General features: G+C 39.2%; 1 protein-coding gene across 4 annotated transcripts in view; it reads left to right on the top strand.

Moving 5' to 3' along the window:
* Positions 1–22,872, top strand: part of tpcn3 (two pore segment channel 3) — a 29,134-nt gene extending 6,262 nt beyond the window's left edge. For all 4 annotated transcript variants that reach the window (XM_048248750.1, XM_048248751.1, XM_048248752.1 and 1 more), the window contains 10 exons: positions 1,642–1,786; positions 12,358–12,543; positions 15,337–15,401; positions 15,523–15,610; positions 17,387–17,456; positions 18,605–18,824; positions 18,958–19,048; positions 19,152–19,265; positions 19,466–19,575; positions 22,378–22,872. In XM_048248750.1, coding sequence (XP_048104707.1) covers positions 1,642–1,786; positions 12,358–12,543; positions 15,337–15,401; positions 15,523–15,610; positions 17,387–17,456; positions 18,605–18,824; positions 18,958–19,048; positions 19,152–19,265; positions 19,466–19,575; positions 22,378–22,496 — 1,208 coding nt within the window. In that variant the 3' untranslated portion in view covers positions 22,497–22,872. The remainder of the gene's footprint in view (positions 1–1,641; positions 1,787–12,357; positions 12,544–15,336; positions 15,402–15,522; positions 15,611–17,386; positions 17,457–18,604; positions 18,825–18,957; positions 19,049–19,151; positions 19,266–19,465; positions 19,576–22,377) is intronic.
* Positions 22,873–24,605: the final 1,733 nt, after the last annotated feature.

Genomic DNA, 24,605 nt, shown 5'->3' with positions numbered 1-24,605 from the left:
TTTGACTAAAACTAGACTAAAATGACGAGACTTTTAGTCGACTAAAACTTGACTAACAAAAATGATATTTGAATGACTAAATATGATAAAGACTAAAAAGGACATTTCGTCACAAGACTAAGACTAAGACTAAATTAAAAATAGGTGACAAAATTAACACTACCTCCCACTTCACCCCTGACTCGAGGTTGCCAACCCGGATGCCGAAACACCACTGACTTTGTGATTAGTCGATAGGTAGAGGGTGGCGCATCAGGCCAAAACACAACATGACATGACAAAACACAACATCAACATCAGTTGAGGGCTGCAACTTCACTTTCTAAATGACAATGTCCTGGCTGGACTATTGTTGTCAGTGATATAAGTATTTGAAATGAACATGATTTCTTAATGTCTAGTGACATATCAGGGTCATTAATTGAAATACATTTCTTACATACTGTTCCTTTAACTATATATTTTTTCTATAGACAAAACAATTCAATTCAGAATAATGGCGGTGTTTCTACAGTTTGTACTACAGTGAGGTAGCTTTCAATTGCTCTGGAGGTCCAACTATCAGTAGAGAGAGCTAGATTGGGTCAATATATTTAAAGTTTGACATATCATTAAATTGATACAATTAAAATGTTTTTTTCATCATGTAACAAAAGTCTGCTCCTATAGGCTAACCACCAAATGTTACTGTAAATCTTTGGCCATTAATGCTACTGTTATTTCTTTTATTGTTAAGCTACCCCCGGCTCCGGTGCGGTTTTGTTGTTTTATCAGTCTACGATGCAGGATGATGCAAAGCTACCGATTCAATTTCATAAAACTTAGTGAAAAGAATTACAGGGGCGATTGGAGGATCTGACCTCCTGCCTCCAAAAGAGATAAAATACTTGCCCTGTTAAAGGAACATGCCAACATTTTGGGAAATTAGCTCATTCACCATCTCCCCCAGAGTTAGTTAAGATGATACATACCCTTCTTGTCTCTGCAGTAACGCAGTCTGAAGTACAGTACCCTCCATTAGCATAGCTTAGCATAGGTCATTGAGGTGGGCAGTTCCAACTATATGCCAAAAGTGACAGAAGATCTCAAACATTGTTGTATTTGTGTTGTGACTAGTATGTCTGAAAGCAAAAAAAAGCAACACCTCAATAATATGACAAAATCCTAAAGACATTCATCCGAGCACACCAGCACAGTCTTTTATGTAGTGTTGTCAGAGGCTTGTTGCTAAGGTCTCGCCACTTGTTAGACTTGACAGTGTTCTCTCAAAATAGCGGTGTAGAACATGTGTATTTCACTTTAGACCAGCTTTTTTTTGTCAGTAGCATTAACATAGCAAATTGTGATCATGCGCCTGACCATCGTTTTTTTCATCGACATGCCTGTGGGTGCACAAGGTTCATTTGACAACTTGTGCACATGATGGAATAATGATGATCATTGTGCCAGTGTAAACTAGCAACAAGACTTGTCACGCCTGGCGCCACGCAAAGTGTAAGATTGAGCCCAAAATGTTTCAAAAAGCATTTGAATTCATCATATTCACCAACAGGCATGTACAACACAATTCACAACAGTACACCTGTTGAATAAACATTTTTCTTTATTCTTGTTCTCGTCTTTCTTGTTTCCCTTTTCTAGGAAAGTTGGAGTTCATCCAGCTTCCAGATCTGCTGAATATCCAGGTTATTACAATGAAGACCCGGCCACACCCACTGAAAAGATGGTTCCCTGCTGCTTATGACTCCAGCACTAGCCGTTTTGTCCAACGTGTAGTGCAGCACAAGTGAGACAGCTTCCCTTGAAAACCCTTGTTTGGCTGTTCAGGACCCCTGTATATTACCTATATTTTAAATGTATCCCTTAACTTCTGCACTGCACATACTGAAAGCCCTTCAGCACAGAATGATATTGAGAATGAATGATTATTTCACAATACATTACAATATAATGCACAGTGAAAATTTGAAGATTGGTGAAGATTTGAAGATTTTGAGTAGTTCAAGTTTAAAGTTTACAGTCATACATAATAACAATGCACATCACTACTAGTAATGACATTCTTGGTATCAGGACCAGCTAAAGTTCAAAGACATCCTATGTAAGTTTTTTTACCTTAATATGACAGCTTTGAAGTAATTTTGATGGTAAACTTTTGTCAGAACATTCTCAATGGCATAGCAGAAAGCATCTGAAGCCACTGACTCTCTACTGCTGAACCCCCAATGTAATGTAGGCTACTTTAGTCTATGATCAGCTCCAGCAAGCTGTTGAGGCAAGTTGTTGTCCTGGCACCATGATGTCAAAGCTCTCACCTTTGCGCTGTAGGCAGAATCTCTCCATCTGTGCGTTGATGATATTATCATCAGCAAACATGATAATGTTGGAGCTGTGGCCGTGCAGTCATGAGTGAACAGGGTGTACAGCAGGGGACTGAGCACAAATCCCTGGGGGGGCACCAGTACTGAGTGTGGAGGAGGTGACGTTACCTATCCATACTGTCTGTGGTCTGCCTGTCAGGAAGTCTAGATTGTTGATTAACATCAACTGCACATACATGTTTTTCTGGTCCAGAAAATTATTACTTGTGGTCAGTGTGTCTGACACCTTGCACTAAGCAAGAGAAGGAGATGGTCTGCACACTGTATGGGCTCCAAGAGGTACTTTATTTATTTTTAAAAGGCAACGTTTTGATCTCAACATCAGGCAAATAAGAACTGGTAGGGAAGGCCTATATCACATGACCATATAGGCCTAGTAATCAGACACCTGCCAACCTGCCTACCAACATTATGCAAAGTACATGAAATATCAATGCATGGAATAGCAATCCATATAAAAACAGTTAAGTGTATAAGAATTTAAGGATTTACAATTGGCTATGCCATATAGGAAGACTAGTAACATGGTGGAAACATCACAAGAAAGGTTTAAGATCAAAATACATGTTTAGACCCTTTGGAGAAAGTTGATCATCCCACGACACCGGTCATTTGCACACTGCCCAAAATTCATAAAGACTGCCAGAATCCTCTGGGAAGATATATTATTGCAGGCATCGGTTCGCTTACTGAAAAGATTTCGACATTTGTAGATTCTTTTCTAAAACCGCATGTTACCTCACTGCCATCGTTCGTAAAAGACTCAATGGACATGATTAAGATTCTAAAGGAAGTCCAACAATCGGCATACTTAAATCCTCAAATTATGGCCGGGATTCTATTTATAGCCGGGCCTCAGATTCGGACAAATAAAAGCCAGTATAATTTTGTTTCAACTCATAAAAGAGCTCTTCTTAATAATTTATATTGTTGGGTGGTTTAATGTCAGGGCTTAAATTTCACTGCGGGATTGCGGGTATTGCGCATAATTTGTTCAAGTCCCGCAACTCTAGCCATCATAATGCGAGAAATTCCCGCATACACTTTTACAGCCTGCTGATGACGTTAATATAGCCTAATCATTAAGTGCGGAATGCGGTGCTATTGACCGACTGATCAACTACCGAGTTGAATTGAACATAGCCTCATGCAGACGCACACACACACGGAGAGAGAGAGAGAGAGAGAGAGAGAACCACTTTTGCGCTTTACGCAAATAGGCTACGCTACCATGGCCAACTTTTACATCTGGAAAGAGCTCCTTGGTAACTATCCTGCTAGCTCAGGTCACGTCAACACTTGATCCCAGAAAGATTGTCTTCGACATGTTAGTTTTTTGAACATTTATTGTATCTAATGACATAGAAAACATAATGATTTGCATACACATACCGCACTATGCACAACTTTTATTCACTAGCTTACTATAGCCTAAAACCGTCCAGGTTGAAGGGGGCTAATTACTCCATAGAATTACTCACGATTTTCTTAAAGTGACAGGCACTCAATTACACCTACTCATCAGCAATGTGCACTCAATTGGACCTACACACCACATTAAAGATATGCCTAAGTGTTATAGGTTAAACGTCAATATGAGGCATTCAAATTACTAAATATGTTTAGCTACTAGTAATTACTAGTAAAATGCTATACTTTAAAAAAAATGCATTATTAAATAAATACACTCTATATGAATTCAAAAATATATGATAGAAACATATCACATAAGCTATCATTTTCAGTGTGTGTTTGTGTGTGTGGAGAGAGTCAAGCAGAATCTAGGATGTCCACTGTTGTGAATGATCCCACTACAGTATATATTACTGATGACGTCAGGGTGGTGGGGGCCCAAAATCAAACACTTTTTTAAAAAAAGTATCGAAGTATTGAAATCGCAATTCTTGACTTGGTATCAGAATCGACCCCCCCTCCCCCCAAAATTATGTAAATCCCCCCTACATGAATAACCTAAGGGGGGAATTCCCCCCCATTTTGAAAAATGAATTTTAAGCCCTGAATGTTGTTGCCAATGAAGGGTCATTGCTACACCATGAGTCTCCAACACGTTGCTGTCAAGCTACCAGTTGCACGCAGCACCTTTCTGAGCTAGAGGCTGAAGCAATAACCTACATTTAAACACAATTGTTGCTGCCAGGCACCAGCCTACGAATTTGATAAAAAAAGGAAATCATGCATAATTTTAAAAATAACTAAATCTTAGACCTCTTTGGCTATATGGAATAAGGTTTCCCTTGCAGCACAACACACGTTCCATGAATGAATGAAAGCGGATGCCTTATGCAATAAGCGGATGGAAATCCCGACACTCTTTCATATATGAAACTTAATAGTGAACCATTAAATACCCCACAGATTTCAGTGGTCATCAGTCCCGATATTTAGCAGTATAATCAAACAGTCCAAATGTAAATTAAATCTCAAATTGAATATCTGCTTTTGATAGCCTACCGCTCCAAACGAAAAGTAGGCCTATAGGCCTATGTCTCACAGTAAAACGCAAGAAATAAAGGCCTATAGCTGACTCGAATATGGTCCAAATAAAGGTGCTGTACTTTGCCCATAATTTGAGGATTTATGATAGTTTGTCCCCTAAACATTCCTCACCCGTTATCTAGACATGCATGAAAACATTTGAAAGCAAAACTCACTGCCATGTAATATCTGATCGCTGTTTTGCTACTAATTGTCTTTCACGTGAATACGCACAGAAAGTGAAAGTAGGCCTACTATGCTCCGTGTCTGTAGCTGTCTGTTCACGTCCGCAATCGATTATAACGTTCCTCAAATGGAGAACACATCCATGTTCTCTCGCGTTATAGGCTGTCATGCTTCTGTGTTTGCAAAATTCCTGACTTCCTGATTGCTAAACGTTTGTTTTCCTTTCCTGTCCTTTTCTGTCCAGTCTAGTCCCGCATTCAGGACGCTCCATTATTAGATTAACGTCAGACAGCGCTGTAAAATGTGTGGGAATTTCTTGCATTATGATGGCTAGAGTTGCGGGACTTTTATTAATATGCTCAATACTTAGTAATAATTTATGCGCAATAGCCTACTCGCAATCCCGCGCTGAAATTTAGGCCCTGGTTTTAAATCTTTTTTTCTCTGCTTTCTCGGAGGTGGCCAGCGAGCATTTGTTCTGCTGCCAGCTTGTGCCAATATATCGTCCAAAATGCTTGATTGCTTTGCATTCTCCACATTTTTAGCTAAATTTTCATGTACCACATCAGCATTTTTGTTCAGTGAATCTTTTGTAAATTGCTTAACAATAGCGTCGGGCCCTTGTCAGCAGCCTTCGGCTTGCCTCTTGCCACTATTCACTCCTTTGTCTTCAACATTCCCTGTAGAATTCTCAATATTTTGGGCCTCACTGTGTAACAGTTACATAGTCTGTCTGTTCTTAGTCTTGGATTTTGTGAAATAAATGTCTAAATATCACCTGCTTGCTGCAGCCTTGGTCGGCACGTCCTTTTAAAACCGCATCTTTTTCTCTCTCGAGCATTTAATCTGCTGCCGGCTTGTCTCTCCACATCATCCAAAATGCTTGATTGCATTTGTAATGGGCAAAACTGTACCCATTAAGGAACATTTACAATTTAGCATTTAGCCTACTGTTCTTACTCTATTCAGGGGGCAGGCTAGATAGCTATGTGGCCGTGTCAGTATTGTGTGAATGTGCACCTACCTTATAAATTCCCACCCTTCCACTAAAACCAAACAGGATATTAACTAGTTAAGTAGCGAATTTATTTGCACTTCACCCTCTAGTTGAATGAAAAATGAAAATAGAAAGTAATAAACAAAACAACAACAAAAATATATATATGTATACTAATAATCACAAAAGAAAAGAGGCCTTCAGTAGAGCCCCAAAATACCTTATCACAGTAGCTTATAAGCTCAGTATTAACTTGTAATTATTTATCCTGCTAATAATCACTCACACTGGTGGAGTGTTAGTGAATAAGTTTAAAAGTCACCATTCAAAGTGTCCCGGGACAATAACCTTATCAATATTCAAAATAACTTTATATTGTTAACATTTTGAATGCATGACAAAAACATGACAAACAGCTTAAGGCTGCATTTATTGAAACAGGCTACTAAAATGTTGAAATTTAAAACCAGCCTGTAAACTCAACCCTTCCTTTTAGCACAGAAAATCTTAACAAACAAAATGAGTCCACCGTAATGCATATGACTGAGAAGGCTATAGTTCCCAGCATATAGGCCTATTCCGTAGTGTAGTTGCAACGCAGTTCGTGTAGAAAAGTTTGTGTTTTTAAACGACAACAGAAATGTCCGTCTCACTTAATGTGAATTTCAGTGAGGGATTATTCCGTCGTGTTGGAAAAGCACATTAACGCTTCAGTTCGTAGGCCTATTCCTCATGCCCAGTTCCTCATACTCACGAAGGGAGGCGGGAGAGGGAGAGCATCCAAACTTGCCAGATTAAGACACTCCAGCGCCGTCTACTCGTTCAGACTCGCCAGCCATATCAACGTTTGTGGTGCACCTCAGGCAGTACGAAACGCAACTCCACAGGTTCAGTGCGCTGCAAACACTCCTTCGGACACAAAATAAAACTTAAAAGAGCTCCGCCTTAACAATCTTTGATCTCGCTGCAGCCTGCGGGAAGGCGGGGCTTGACATCAAGCCCAGCCCACATCCAAGTCAGCCATGTTTTTTTTGTATTACGTCACGCAGTTTAAAATTGCTGGCGGTGAGAGTGAGGCAGTCAGCAGAGAGAGAGCCAGGACTCGCAACGAGACTGAGCGAGCTGCTACATTCTACAAACCAGCAACTTACTGCAAAACACGTTTTATTGTGTAATTCAACACGTAAACTGTGGATTCAAACCAGTGCAACAACTCGCAACAGCACCAACGTTTCCATAAGAACGCCGTTGTCACACTACTCGTTCGTCAGATAGGAACTAGCTAGCTGGCTAGCTAGCCAGCAAAGTTAACCACCCAGATGGCAAGAGGCTAGCGGCGGCCCACCGGTTTCGCTGCCGCCGGCGGACCGCTGAGTTTTTGCACATCAGTTCTACCGCGGTCCGCTGGGCTGGGCCGACAAGTAGCCTATCTACCGGTGGTCCGATATCTGCTTGCTATCTGGGCAGTAGCCTATATTTAAGATGAGGATATGTTTAGCTTGATCTAACCGGTTAACGTTACACAATGCATGCTTCTGGTTCACCTGTTGTTAATAAAGCAAAATCGCCCCTTGTAAGCTACATTTGGTTGTAATGGTGAATTCTTGCTGTTAAACTGATAGTCCATGATAATGAAACAACACACCATTCTACTTTTGAGGGCTAAATTAAATGAAATATGGCTCGTTTTCCGTTTGAACACATTGTCATCAATATTTAAAATGACCAATTTTATTATTGTTTCAAAACCGGAAATCGAATGAACGAAAAAAAATACACGAACCCAATTACAGTAACTAGCCTAGGCCTACATGAAAAATTCACTGTTGGATGAAATGTCATTTGTGTTTAGCCTACATCATCAGTTTCTATCATCTAATATGAAACAATATACTATATAATTCGCTACCGGGCAGCGGCTGTCGGTAGTAAAGCCAAAGTGTATGGGGAGTGACGTAGGCAAAGAAAACATGGCTGAGTTGGATGTGGGCGGGGCTTGATGTCAAGCCTCGCCTTCCCGCAGGCTGCAGCTAGGTAGGTGTACTTGACATTTTTAGCTAAATCTTCATGTACCACATCAGCATTTTTGTTCAGTGAATCTTTTGTAAATTGCTTTACAAATACCGTCGGGCCTATATAGGCCTATTGCCTGGCTTGCCTCAGCGTCGTCACATCCTTTTAAAACAGTCTTTTTCTCTAATGTGAGCATTTAATCTGCTGCCAGCTCCACATCGCCCAAAATGCTTGATTGCATTGCATTCTCCTCATTTTTAGCTAAATTTTCATGTATCATATAAGCATTTTTGTTCAGTGAATCTTTTGTAAATTGCTTTACAATTACCGTCGGGCCTATAGGCCTATCACCTGGCTTGCTTTGGTCACGTCTAAAACTGCATCTTTTTCTCTCTCATGAGCATTTAATCTGCTGCCAGTTTGTGACTCCACATCGCCCAAAATGCTTGATTGCATTGTATTCTCTGCATTATAGATACATTTTGGTGTACCACATGGTATTTTCTTTCAGTGAATCTTGTTTTGCAATAGCCTACCTTCCTGCCCTCCTCTTGGCTGCCTTCACTCCTTCGTCTTCATCTTTTTGGCCTCAATAATCCAGTTACATAGTCTCTGTTTTTGGTTTTGGATTTTGTGAAATACATTTCTAAATAAATGTGACTTATAGTCCGGTGCGACTTATATGTTTTTTTCCTGTTCATGACCCATTTTTTGACTGATGCGACTTACTCAGGAGCGACTTATAGTCCGGAAAATACGGTACATACTTTAGATACCATGTCTCCAAAGGGTCTAAACATGTATTTTGATCTTAAACCTTTCTTGTGATGTTTCCACCATGTTACCTGTCTTCCTATATGGCATAGCCAATTGTAAATTCTTAAATTCTTATACACTTGACTGTTTTTATATGGACAGGGTTGGGTCGTAACTGATTACAAGTAATCTGGATTATGTAATCAGATTATAAAAAATAAGCAACTAAAATCAGACCAGATTACATAAAAAATGTGTAATCAGATTATAGTTACATTCTCAAAGATTACTACTTCATTACATACAGGAATGGGCAGAAAATCATCAGGAAGTAGTCTATTTTAAACTACAAAATACTGTATTTTTGTATTTTGAAAACACTCAAAATATGTTTTTCAAGGGGGCATGGAATCACTTTGTAAATCAGCCTTTTTATCCCAAACATTTAGGCTATTAAAACTCGAATAAGGCTACATATGGAATATCACACACCCGAATTTCCAAAACGGTTCAATATAGTTCTAAACAGGCAAACTTATGAGCAGGGATGGATTACTGAACAAGCCTAACAGGCCCAGGGGCCCATGTTTTCTGGGATCCCTGAAGCCCAAGCCTCTGCGAGCCCTGATATCGGAATAGGGCCCCTCAGTCAAATAACATAGGTTATGTTATGTGATATGTCTTAATAAGGCCCCTCAATCATATAACATAGGTTATATTATTCACCCTGATACCTAAACGGGGCCCCTCAGTCAAATAACACAGGTCACACTGTGTGTGATAATCATATTTTGTCATTGTAATCTTTTTTCACAGCAAGATGCCTTAAATGTGTTATATTTGTTTAAGTCTCTATCATTTATTTGCAGTAAACTTGCTAGAATTCATAATTTAAGGGATTATTGCCTTTTAGCACAACCAGCTAGAGAATAAAATGTACACCTATTTTTTCCACTTCATGCGAGTGGTTCTGTGCAGAAATACATGACCAGTTAATAGTCATAATTTGTGTTTAGCAGAACAAGGGTAACCACCAACCAGACTCTGAAAAGGAGGACAAATTGTCTAAAAAGTGAGAACAAATTGGCCAAAATGTGGACACCCTCCAATGTCTGCTTATAGGCCTATTCCAGTTGTGTAACTGTAGCTAGCTGGTACATATATGTGTAGTATGTATGTTGTGTCTGTTAACTTTATTCCCAATGCCTAAAGAGTTGTGCTAGTTGTGCCAGCAGCCTGGGATTTTAGCTTGATTGTTAGCACGCTCAACTCCCGAATCCAAGGTGTGGCTGTTTGCGGGGCGAGTGTAGGCCTGAGCGTGCAAATAAACTCCAAGATATTGGTGCCGTGACCCAGATCAGGAGTGAGGTTTAGACATAAACACGCAATTTGAGTTTAAAAGGGAAAGTGGGGGCTACATGTGTACCACAGGCCTGCCAACTCTCACACATTGGCCGTGAGACTCACACATTTTATTGGCTTCACATGCTCTCACGCCCCCGATTTCTCACGGTGAAGTTTCAACCAGTTAGTAAATACCTTTTTACTGGGGCACGTGCCCCAATACTAAACTGCTGTGCCCCAGTAAAATCTCACGGAGTAGGCCTACTCGTCACATATATCACACAGCATATCACGTGAATGAATCTAAGCTTTCCAATCATATTAGCGCCAGGTTGCTGTGAAAATTAACATTGAACTTACATGAAATTTAATCATATTTGCATTCTGCACACCCATTACTCTCGGTGAAATATCTCACAAACTCTTCACTCAAAACATGGCAAACCCTATATCACAATAAACAGCAGACCTTACCAAATACGTGGAAAGCATGCCTCTGTACAATACATCGGTTCCCGAGTAATCCGGTTTTGAAATGGCAACAAATTTCTACATGGTCTCCAACTTCGGGCCGAAATTATAATGTATTTTAATGTAAACTATTTATGTCAGTACATACATTTTTGTAAATTGCTTAGCCACAGAGTATCCCACTATCATGGTTCTTATTGCCAGATTCCAGACTATCCTACTTACACAGATATGAATTTATACTGGCATGCTTCCTTGCCTTCCTAGTCACATTAATGCAAAAATATGAAGGAACAAAAGTAAGGAGAAAGCCTGATATAAGACATATGCAAATATTATCACATCATACTTTCCCAGATATGGTTAGCCCAGGCTGTCCTGAAAAAGGAAGATACAGCATGTATAGATGGCCTTTACAATGACCAAGATAACTATCTTATCTTAACTAGCTGAACAACACAAGTGACCACTTCTGCATAATTTGATGGAGTGCTGAAATGTACTTTTCAATACACTTTTTTCTCTATCACTTCGTTTGAAACAGACAAAAAGGGTCATGCACCTACCCGTGAGAATAACATTATATAATGCAACAGAAGATTACAAAAATTGCCATGTAGTCTGTACTCAGTATTGAATTACATTTCAAAGTAATCTGACCCAACACTGTATATGGATTGCTATTCCATGCATTGCTATTTCATGTATTTTGCATAATGTTGTTTCTGTATTGATGTATTGCCATTACATGCATTTTGCATAATGTTGTTATAAAAGCACAGCTTTCAATGTAATGGGTGCTGTCTGATTACTAGGCCTATATGGTCATGTGATATAGGTTTTCCCTACCAGTTCTTATTTGCCTGATGTTGAGATTGAAACGTTGCCTTTTAAAAATAAATAAAGTACCTCTTGGAGCCCATACAGTGTGCAGACCATCTCCTTCTCTTTCTGACACGTTTTGTCTGGCACCTGTTACAACATATTTTGGATGTGCGCGCCCGTCTCTACAAATACGACCTTGCACTAAGCACTCAATAGTCAGTGGTCAGTACCAGCATCCTATTATGACTAACAATGATCTTTTCAGCAGTTTGACATCTTGAAAGTGGTCAGGAACTAGATAGGGACACTGGCATTTTTAACTTATGTTACATTACATTGATGTAGGCCAAAACAGCTACAGTGTTGCTTAGTAGGCTTCCATTGGTACATGTTTGGCTACCATAGCTACCCTGTACTTATGTTGCAGAGTATGAATTCTAAAACTGATAGTTCCGGTCTTTGATTGTGATTGGCTGAATCGCGTTCAATGCCGTTGTAAATTACAGCATAAACATACACCATGATATACTTGAACGCATTTCGTTCTATATTACTGCGCTACTATACTTAATACAAAAGTTAAAGTAGCTCGACGTTGCTTGGCAACCATTCAGATAGAGGAAATATATTTCTTGGCGGAAGAATGATTATCTGTGGATAAATCGTTACATTTCTCGCTGTCCCTGTACTTTATGAAACTTTGCCAGGTACTTATAACAACAGTTTTACAAAAGCAATAAGCCACTTGAGTCCGTAGGTTACACTCCGCTAGCGCGTCATGCCTGACAACGCCTAGCTGTTCTAAATTCTGTGTAACCTGCAATATCAGTTTAGACATGTCTATGCTCTGTACTTGTAAATACTGTACCAATGTTCTGTATGTTATAGGGGGTTTGTCTACATCTATGACCTCATCATCCTGGTCAACGCAGTGTTCATTGGCCTAGATGAAGAGAACCCACTCATATCGAATGCAGAATGGGTCTTCCTGGCCCTATACCTGGTGGAGATCCTGCTGAAGCTGTACATATGTGAGCCACGAGCCTTTTTCTCCAGACATGAGTTTTGGAACTGGTGAGACTAATTTGTTGTCCCCTTATTTTAATGTGGATTATTTGTTGAGTAGATTGCACTATGTTGACCATTTGACATGAGTTAACAGTTTACCATTTGATTAACAATGAGGCAAAAGTAGGATATTTGTGTGTCCATCCAAAAACTTTTACAGATGATGTTTTACATGTGCTGAAAGTATTTCTACAGCTGCAGAGCATCATTACACATGTCATTATCATTTCACAACCTCAATCTTGTCATTAATTTGGTCCCACAGCTACATGAAGGCACATTTTGTTTGAACACATACCTTTGCAGATGAGCATATATATTTGTCATAACAAAGTTTATTTTTCAATTCTGTATCATGGTTTGTCCTATTTCTTAAGAATTGTTTGTGCTCATTGGAGTCAGTAGCAAACCATCCCTTTACCTAATGATAACTCTAGTGGAGCATACATTGTTGTGGTAACATGAGACACTGTCAATTACATTTTGGAAAAGTGGCATATGCGAGTACAGCCACATACTGTATGCCCCTTCCATACAAAGGAGTCCATAATAACTGTATCTCAGTTGAATATTGTAAATTCAACCTATATAATCTGGTTGTTCTCTAAAGGGTTGTTGATGAGAATCACCAGACAAAAGTCCTTCTGCTAGCTTTATTGGGTGTAAACATTATTGTAATATAGGTTACAGTTTCTACCCCTGCTACCCACGTTATCTCCAGTGCTTTAACAGTTTAACTTGCGCAGATGCGCACACACATTGAATGAGTGCTCACACCACTACCCCCTAATGCTATGCCTCTTTATTTGATAACACTAAATGAAGAAATATTTCCTATTCTGGAAAAAGTTTAGTTTCTTTTTCTTTCGGTCCGCGGTTCAATGATAACATTCGATTGCGCTGCAAATTATCTGCGGACCAGCAATCTCCTCGTCGAGGAGGCCCTAACCCTGCAGATCATAGACAGAGAAAGTATGCTCTGGGAACAGAACACAGTTCCATATCCAGTGTAGTCATGGGTCTGTGTGTGTGGGGTAGTGGTGTGAGCGCTCATTCAATGTGTGTGTGCATCTGCGCAAGTGAAACTGTTGAACCACTGGAGATAACGTGGGTAGCAGCCAGGGACGGACTGGGACTAAAAAAGGCCCTGGACTTTCTTCCAAAAAGGCCCACTACCCTCGCACTCGCACACAACTAGGTGTCTAAATGGCCTTGAGTGTCTTTAAGACTAACACACATTCCACAAACTGTACAAAGCCTACAACTTGCTCAGGTTGGTGCACAGTATCACCAATATGTGTATGGACTATGGACCTAGAGTTAGAGCTATTGCATATGTGGTAGTTGTGGTAGCAAAAGTCTAGACAAGTAGACAGTGCAACTCATTCTTCATCATTCAATATTGAGGCAACAACCCGTCTGTTTTGCGCAAGGACAAAAAACTCTGTTGGTGACAATGAACGGAGTTGTATTTCCCTTTAGATATAGCCCATGTTCCACATTAATCGTAGATTATAACATCAAGGACATGCCAAATGTGTGTGTGTGTTTTTTCCCCCCTCCAAACATGCCGTTACACACGCACAGACAGCAGACACTGATACAGGTAAAAACTGAAATAAGAATGCACTTGCCACGGAGACATTTTCAACAGCTGTTTTTTTTAACATTTATTTTTATTCAGGTTAATATTTAGCTTCAAAATGTGTTTTTAGCTCTTAAAAAATGACAGAGATCCGGACCACGGTGATAGCTGGCCTGTTTACATGCTTATGCACCGATCTCGTTGTCAGCTTAATTAAAAAAATGTATACATCGAAGGAAGCAAATATGAATGGTTGACAATGACATGAAAAAAGGCATATGTGACGTGAGTTGGCAACCTTGGTGACACTGTAGCCTTTCCATTGTCCCTTGTGCCTATCCTGCTATTGAAAACGCGATGGCACAAATGTTGCTATTTTTTTTATATAACAGTGATAACTGAAGCGTAGACATAAGATACTGATAGGCATAAGTGAAGCATACTTATTTGGAGAGCTAGACACAGCTGGCTGATAAAGTAGGCTATATTGAGCCAGGCCGACAGCCGTTGGATGGACGGCCGTTCTGGACTTTTCCAGAATGTCCAGATTGCCAGTCCGCCCCTGGTAGCAGCAACAAACAACGTAGCCTTTTTAAAACAATGAATGAAGCAGATTCTTGCTGTCCATTAAAACAGCATAGAGACTGACTAGATCTTTAAATTGACTATCTAAGCATGTTTAAGTTAGGCTAATGAACATGTTGCATTTTATGCGGCCTGATTATGTCATTTTTTAAAGCTACATAGCCTGACTGCAGTTTTCCTCAACTTGACTGATTAAGAAGTGATAATAGGATATTTGATCGGCATATCATCAAAATGTCTGGAAAACGAAACCTCTGCCAGTCACTTTGATCGGCACCATTTTTTTCAAGAGGATACTCTGATCTATTATGCATACTATGAACTATTAATAGTGATACAGCTCAAATGAGCACTTTCAAAAGAGGAAGGAATAATGAAGATACTGGAAGGGAAGAGTGACTTCATTGTTGACACTCGGGCAGCATTCATTATACCCACTATTGCACTATGCTAACACTTAAAATACAAGAATAGTAAATAACTGGACATTCAGGATTTACAGAATTAACAGATAATGCATATATGATCTTATCATTGAAAATAAAGCATGGGATCCTTGTGATATGGCTTTAAATGCTGAACTGCAACTGAAAAGCTCACTTTCTCAATAATCTTGTTCAATCCCCCAGGTTTGACACAATCATTGTTGTAGCTGCTCTGATCGCCACCATTTTTAACTGGGCTCTGAGTTCCTGTGAGTTTCCTTTCCACACCCTTATTGTCTATCTGTTTATCAGATTGATTTTTTTTCTTTTTTTTTTTTAAACGTTTCTGTTCCCATTGCATTGATCTGAATGGACCTTGTTCTGTTGCAGCTGGAGGTTATACCAGCCGGCAGATCCTGGATATTGTGTTCATCCTGCGTGTTCTCAGGCTTATACGTGTGGTAGACAGCATCAAAAGGTGACCGTTTTTTTTTTTTTTTTTTTACAAAAGGGATATTTTGGGGATATGTGGAGGACCAGACCATTTGAATCAGTAATGGTGAACTTGCCTGAATGTAATCACAACAACACATGCATCCGAATTTCCAGCAGTGTTTTAGGTATAATTTAATGAACATTGGTCCCCTGTCCACTTTTCATTTTTTTAAATGCATATATATTTTGCACTGCTTGTATGCATTATTTTCTACCAAGACATACTAGGATATCTTTGGATATTGATTATTGTCTGGAAATGACTGTGTCAGCAGCAGTGCTGAGAAGAATGACATCACTTTAATCTGGAGTCTATGCTCCAGTGGTCATTTAATCATAGAAACATGATCATGGATTTTGGAAGTAGATGGTTTCCATTAAAGGAGATGTTATGTGTATGCCTGTTCCCCAAACATACTATTGGACGAGGAACTTGATGACTGGATCACACCAAGAGATAGACTGCGTTTACAGCATACAGTATATAGCAATAATTGTGGGGAGGAATGCGTCTGAGTATTACTACTTATTGTTATGATGGTATTAGAACATGAATGATTGAAATGTCTCGATGATCTGCTTTACAGATAGATTATTAGTTTTGCGCTATAATTTAAATTCTCGCTCACAGAATTCTCGCACACAACAATCAGTTGCAGTTTTTATTTAATAAAAATTATTGTAATAGAGGCTTCATTTAGCTCCAATGAAACAATCATAAAAACTTGATTAAAAGCCCAATCAGTCAGCCCAAGAGTCCCAATTAGACGCAGGTCCCTTTTACTGGCTGGGTGTGTCTACAGCTTTAGACAAATAAAGTCAGGTCTGAATTAGAGGCCCAGTCTAGTTTATTTATGGAAGTTTCTTGGTTGTATAAAACCTCTTAAAGCCCACCAGATCGCCCACCAGCTAGTTCTATGCTGCTTAGGTCGCGCATACAAGCGTAAGGCACAATGGTGTTTTAAGCCCCCAACGTTGTCTTCCAGGCGTATACGTATTGGTAACCGTATGTGTATGTAACAGTATTTCTAACCATACTAACATAAGTCTGTGTAACTTTTTGTAATATTCAAAGTGAAACAAATTATGTATGTATTGAGAAGGTTCTTTCATTGCACATTAGTGTGCATCTATCAGATCTCCTTCAATGGACCTACAGTATCTACTGCCATCTATTCTCCAATGACAGAGCATGCCTCACAACAATGGAACTATACATGGACCTGTTGTTTACAGTTTAGTTCCGCCTGCTTTATCAATTTTATCTCCTCCCTCAAAGCCACAGGCAATTATGAAGTTTTTAGCATGTGAATAACAACTAATTCTAATCTTGAATTTCCCCTAGGGATCAATAAAGTATATCTATCTATCTATCTATCTATCTATCTATCTAATGAAGGGGTGGGTGGGTGTTCATGCTGTTTTCTCAGTGCTTTGATCTCTATGTAAGTATTTAAAGTGATCATTTTATTTGTCAGTGGATTAACCAGAAGGAAAATGCTTTGAGGTTTATGTCATTGCTATAATCATGTTTTAATGATGGTGTCACATAGATTGGAACAGAATGGAACTGTGATGCCGTAGTCCCCAGAGCGGAAACATGAAAAATGTAACTGCTGATTACCATGAATGAATATTCAGAAGTTCATTGCATGCACCATACCATATGAGATATGTGATGACATAAACTGCAATATTAACAGGTGAGAATGGATAACTACTGCACATCTTATCCCTTTTTTGCGTTATCTTACTCTAGATTTCGAACAATTATAAACACTCTCATCAAAATTGGGCCAACGATTCTCACATTTGGCCAGCTTATATTGGTGAGTGTCTAAACCTTTTCCTGTTAATATAAGGATATTTTCTGGACTATCTGTTTGAGAGCTGCAGCTTTTTTGACAGCTGGAACTGCAGCAGTCAACAAAGATAAAGACAAGGCTGTTGTAAGCAACAATATTTTCTTCAAGGGTGTGTCAATTTCTTGTTTCTTGATGTGATAGAAACAGATGTTTTCATATGAGGTTATTTGAAATACAATTAACCTTACTTTCTTTTTCAAAAAAACATCTGGTTTATGTTTTCCATGTGTTTAAATGACATTCATAAGATTAATAGGACAGTCCTTGTTCAACCTTTACACAACAGCCAAAATGAACAAGTGCTATGGGTATGATCGTAACACAAATATGTGTAAAAAGGACTTGTGTGTGTATGGCTCATAATTGAGAATGCGGCTTATAATTGTTAAAGGAAAAGAGAAATAACATGAAACAATGTTCAAATGGTCTTCGATATTATCAGGATTTGGAAACTCTATGTAACCATGACTCTTCAATTTAAGACATTTTGAGTGCACTTTTGATATCATACTTCTTTATTTTGAGGGCACAGTAAAGGAAACGGATATACAAGCAGCTATAGATATAGTAGCAGCTATAACTGTTAAAGGAGAAATCCGCCGATTTTTCATATGGAATTCTTTTTCTCGAGGTCACCGAGAACTGTCGGTACGAAACTAAACAAAAAACAATCGGTTTTACCTAGCTCGAGTTGCTGCAGCTACAATGCTACGCTCTGGGGGCATGAACATAGGGGCGCATGGACATTGCTGGAATTCATCTTTACATACAACAACTTGACTGCTCAACCACAGGACCCTGGTGGAGGGAAACAACATCAAGACTGCTCAACCACAGGACCCTGGTGGCAGGAAACAACATCAAGGCAGCAAAATTAATTTTATTTCATTTTCAAGCAGGTCTCTTCACAGTGGACTTCCATGTTCTAGTGTTAGTTAACATGTATGAGTGGTCAGCCGGCTATGAAAACATAGCTGGGATTAAAACAAACTTGAGAATGGCCTCATTCGTTTGATGATGTCTTTAGCCACATTGGTTCTAGCAGTGACAGTAGTCGATATCACTTGCATTCAAAGTGACTAATCAAACCAATCATTTTGTGCTTCTCACAGGTGGTTTACTACATATTTGCCATGGTTGGTATGGAGTTGTTCAAGGGCAAAGTACGTTTTTTACCGCCTGACTCCACAGACCCACAGAAGGAGTATTGTGGAAATCTCCTTCTGAAAGGGACAGCCTTTGCTAAGAACAATTACTGCAAGAATAATTTCAACAATGTTGTGTCTTCTTTCATTCTGCTACTGGAACTCACTGTAGTCAACCAGTGGCATGATATCCTTTCTGAACATTGTGTGTCTAGTAGAAATACCTTACTGAGTAGGTCCTGATAGACCAGCACCATGTTTATATACCAAATACAAATACAGACAATGTGTGGCTGTTGCCTTCTTTAACACATTTTCACTATTGGCAAGTGGATTCACAGCTGTTACCCATGTTGCAGCACGAATCTATTTTGTGGTTTTCCACATTGTGGTTGTTATCATCATCATCAAGTAAGGAAAATGCCCAACATGGTGGTTGAGTCTTTCTCATCAATCTATTGAGAAGTAGCAAGCAATTTAATGTTTAATTTAATTGTTTTTTTTTTTTATTTAGCATTTTTGTGGCTTTTATTCTCGAAGCCTTTTTTGTTGAGTACACCGTGGACAAAAGTGTCTTACAGACGTCTTTAGAGGAGAAAATTGAAGAACTGGAGCTAAATGTTTCCTCGTGAGTCCCATACTGAACTACAGTACATCCAGTAAATAGTCCAGTCATCTTTGCTGTTATTTTCTCATGTAAATTAATAGTTGTCTTGAATGTTGTAAATAATCATAGACAGTATTCAAATGATATGGAATAATCAGTTTTGTCAGACAGAGAGAGAAAGTTGGTATTCATGACATTTTCTGTTTGTCTACAATAAAAAGGGAAGCAGATGGTAACTTGGGGGACGCCATGGAAACAATTGATAATGACTTGGGATCCTCTCAGACACCAAAGGAAAGACCTTCACTCATGTTCAGAATTGCTTCAAAAAGTGAGTCATCCCAAGACCTTGCAAACACCCTGTATGATTGGCCTAACAGTTTTGTGTGTTTTTTTTTTATCATTGCCAGCTTGCACACAAAGTGCTTCAACACATCACTAGGACACATACAGTACAGCACATACTAGTAGTATATGCTCTCACATACTGGTAACCTATGTGTATTTTGATTTTCTCAAATGAATATCAAGCAGAACAGTAGTGCTATGCAATTGGTAAGGTATACAATTCTAGATTTACAAAGTATGTGATGGCATTACATTTTTTTCTTTTCTGTTTTTAAGTTTCACTCTGTTTATGTCCTCATGGAGAAATACTATGGGTTCTAATCATGAACCACAATGTGCACTACAAACAAGTTTCAGTGCTGTGGCCACCATGCAGTGAGAACAAGGAGTAATACCAATATGTATGTGTGTATGCAGTGAAGCAGCAATGGAGCATAGAATTAGTGCCAGTCACTTTGCTGACTGCTTACTGATCATCACTTACTCTGCAATGATGGAGATTTTCGCAACCCATCTCCTCCTCATACCTCTGATTGATCAATCAAATGCCATTGATGCCTACTACACTGTTCTGCAGCCTGTGGTGGGTATGGTGCTCTCCCTGCCTTATACTTTCCATGTCTGCACATGGAAGGGCAGGGGGCTCCCAAAACAGAGCCATACCACTAAATGTAACTTAATACAAATAGTAATAAAACATTTTTGTAGCAGTGTAGAGCTTTCTAACATCTAGAGCAGTGGTTCTTAAACTCTTTGTCTGGCGACCCCCCAAAAAACATGGGCCAAGTCTTGCAACCCCCTTCTCTCAAACTAGCGAAATTTGGTTTCGAAATGTTGTGAGATGGGCATTGAAAGCAGAGGCAGAAAATGTTTTCTCATAGGTAGTCTATATCAACACCAAATGCATTATTAATGTCACTGTCACTGGTAAGCTTATGTACAGCATCTTCAAGCTCATCATTGCAAGAGGCGCAGGTAGATATTTGAGTTTGCGTTGACAGAGGAACATTATGGACAGTGTGAATTGGAAGCCTACATCTAAGGCTACTGAATATTCCAGTTTTTAAAACATGTTGGTCTAAAAGCCTTTAGAAAAAAGCGGAGCGCTTTTTAATTTAGAAGCCGGAGCGGCCTCTCTGGTCTGCTCCAATTTCGCTCCGAAAACTCCGCTCACACCACGAGTCTGAGTCATGCCTAAATCCACTAGAATTCATGTCTTCCTAATAAAACCAAGACCGTTAAATTTCAATGATTGGTCATAAGTTCGTTGATGGGGATGGAGTTCGCTAAATATTTTAGAAAGGAAACTGTTAAGTCATACAAGTGTACTATTCCTACAAAACAACTAGTTACTAACAGTGTAGAGCATGTGGTGACACTTACAGTAAGTGAAGATTCATGTTGGAATCTAGGAAGACACATTTCACCATTGCGTCTGTTGTAGAAGATATTGACAGTGCAATAGCTTTAAAAAATGATCAGAAAACAATGTTAAGGTAATTGTAGGGAAGAAGGATGGTTCAGGTGTTCTTCCTACAGGATTCACCCCCTGTATCGGTTAAAACACGACCCATAATCACAACCAATGGAGCAGAATCAGACTCACATACGTCAGTGTATTGATGTTGTCAAGCTTGTTCGTTGTTGCACTCTCAGTGTTTTAAAATAGGCCTAAATGTTCTATGAGTGAAATAGCCTATATTGCCGTTACTCGAGTTCTTTGGGATTTAAGTTTTCAGTTTAAGGTGACAATTCAGCTTGTAGATTATTTCTTCTTCTTTTAAATTAGGAGCGAGCGTGGAACGATTTCATTGGAGAGGGAGGATTTTTAATTGGAGCGGTGAGCGAAATTGAGCGGAGCGACCTGAGGCGAATTTGAGCAGAGGAGCAGCCAAGTGAACAGCCACCTGAGCGCTCACTAGCTCTGGTCCCGACCCCCAGTTTAAGAACCACTGATCTAGAGGAACACGATGGACGCTAACTTTAGTTGGTCGGCCTTGCTTTGGGATCAACCAAAGTTTGCATATAGGGTTGTGTGCATAGTATTAAATTAGCAGAATGATTTAGGGCCCTAATTTGACGATCAGAAACGCAGTGCAAAGCTTATTCCTATCTTAGACTCAACATTTTCCCCATACACTTCTCTTTTATTAAACAATGTGCACTGCTTGCTGTTAAAGGGAACGACAGATGTAATTTTTATTGGTTTAAAGGATGTTACGCCTAAAACATACCCATGACTGATTAAGAAACATAAGAACTGGCTTTTTGCGCCAATCACCCAACGTTTGATAATAAAACCGCCCTGAATGTGGACTGGACAAACCCCTAAATGTATTTAAGCTATTCACCAGTGATCATGCATTTTAGATCACCAAAATAGGGCCTTTAGTCAGTTATTAAATTAGTATCATGTGCATCATGTGCAATGGATTTGCCTGCTGGGCCTGAGCTGGTAAAAAAAAGAAAATCAATATCACCATGAAACTAACCCAGTAGAATATATCCTAAGTGTATGGACAACAGGTAGGGATTTCACACCTGTCATAGCATAGGCCCACATTGTGCATACAGTACATTTAGTTATTTGGGTAGTGCTATATTCATATGGCATATTTTGTCTGTAAAATATTTCTCATATTTTTGTGAAACGTCTGGAATATTCCGTTCAGAGTTGACGCGGTTGAAATGTTATTTTGTTGTTTTCTTTACCCATGAGCTATTGTAATTGTTCCCTTATAAGTTATATGTTATTCTGCTTTAAAGTAGTGTCTTGTCCCCTTAGGATATAAAACAGTGGATGGCCTGTTGCAGAGGATGTTTGAAGCAGACCTTACTCTGGACGACATTGATGAACAGGATGAAAATCCAACCTTTGCAAATCCAGTCTTTGGCTCTGTATAACTAGTACTGAAAGGGAATGAACAAATATGTCAGTTAAGCATTTATTTTTCCAAAAATACATTGTAAATGCATATTTTTGCAACATATATTTTTGAAAGAGACTAAATTTCTTGAATGTACAGCATGTAAACCAAATGTCAACCACTATATACTAACATATGTCAACTGTTTGTATTAATGATTTTTGTATTGGTTGTCAGCAGACAACTTTATAAAGCACAATGCCAAAACTTTCCATGTTATATTTTGAATAATGATAAACAGTCAACAGTAAACAGTGATAAATAATGGGCTTGAATGGGCTGCACCAGTAGTAGTCTTTGAATGTTGTTTCATTTTCCTTAACTCAAGTGCCATGTGTTTTTAAATGAACAATTACAATGTCATAAAAAAAAAAAAAAATCTTTACAATTCTGATGTTTGGTGGGAATGCTTAGCCTGGCTCCGCCCTCCTACGTACTTCCGCTCAATTTTCATTGTCCTTCAGTACGTCGTCTGGGATTTCGGTATATTCGCGGGTTTTCTCAGGCCAAATTTTACCTGTCCAATCAGTCAACAGAGAGGGTGTCTGAGAGCGATGACGTTGAGGTTGTGCGCTAGTTTGATGACATACGCCACGACCAAACGTTAGCGATTGGTTATGGCAGATCCAGAGTAGCTCTGGGCAGATCCAATAGTTTTAAACTCGCCTTCAAGGAAGTTAACGCTTGGCAATTGAATGTGGCCAGATTATGAAATGTACGAGAGTCTTGTAGGACCAGGCTAGGGAATGCTGCCATTACAGCATATTTTGGTATCCGTCTGACCTTGCTACTTGACTTTGTCTTGTATTGCTTCATCATAGGACAGAATGAACTCAACTAGAGTCTGTAATATCTGCGCAAATGTTAAGTAAATCAATCATCAACTCACAAACTATGGCATTAGCAGCATCTGGCTCCAGAGGTTCCAATTGAATAACAATGAAATTTCATTTAGATTTAAAATACACAAAGACAAAAGATAAGCTGCAATTTTTTAAGACTTAAAGTGACTTAAATGAACCCAGAGTTGGGACAAATGGGACATATTTTCACGTAAATTCTGAAATATTACAGTTACATTCATTTAGCAGATTCTTTTATCCAAGGCGACTTACAAAATGAGGAATGACATTCAAGCTACATGGCAAATGAGACCTTAGATCCAGAAATCATCTGGTCTGATTAAAAGTGTAAACCAACAGCAATCAGGGCTACAACCTACAGTATATACAGTAAATATATTGCATAATAATATAGTCATTTGTTACTGTTTAGTATCTTAATTGCAGCTGAAATAAATGAGTTATTATATTCCTTAGAACTCATTTATTATGACCGCTGCTAGCGGTCATATAGGGATTGTCAAAGTTTTTTTCTTTTTTCTTCCCCCCCATTATCTACTTCCTGAATTTTTGGTCAACGATACCCGGGACACCGAACCACCGGGGCACATGAAATTTGGTGGGTATGTAGCCCCACTAGACTTTTACTGAAATTTTTTTTAGTTTTAGATCCCAGGGGCCCCCCCCCCTGGCTGGGCCCCCCGAACCGCAAAAAAAGCAATTTTTCCTAAATAACTAGCTGAACAGGATGAAGAATCTTTTATGGCATGTTGGTCTCAAGGGCCCACATCAACCTGGCCCATAATCACTCATTTGTGATTTGCACCCCCCCCCGGTAAAAAATGAAAATGCAATATTATTCTGCTTTAATTGCCCCTATCTTCAGTTAAGATGTTCAGAACTGCACCAAATTGTATGTGTATGATTGACCTTGCATTCTGTGGGGGTATGCCAACTTTCGTAGAATTTCATCCATGGGGGGGGGGTCTAAAAAAAATTAGGTTATGTGTACATTTAGTGACTGTACACTCATTGGCCTGTAGATGGCGGTGCACACATATACAAATGCACACACACACACAGGCACCCACATACTATCGGTATTAGAACGGCCGATACATAATTACAAATTCAGTAGGATTAAAAGAAAGCCAAAATAAATATTCATCATCATCATCATTGCTGCATTTCCAGTATTGGCGATAAGTAGTCGTTTGTCCTCTAGATGGCGCATCGTTGCAGTG

Source organism: Alosa alosa, chromosome 7, assembly GCF_017589495.1.
Source record: "Alosa alosa isolate M-15738 ecotype Scorff River chromosome 7, AALO_Geno_1.1, whole genome shotgun sequence".
Classification (NCBI taxonomy): domain Eukaryota; kingdom Metazoa; phylum Chordata; class Actinopteri; order Clupeiformes; family Clupeidae; genus Alosa; species Alosa alosa.
Note: the sequence above shows the minus strand (reverse complement) of the source record. Positions and strands in the feature narration are given on the sequence as shown.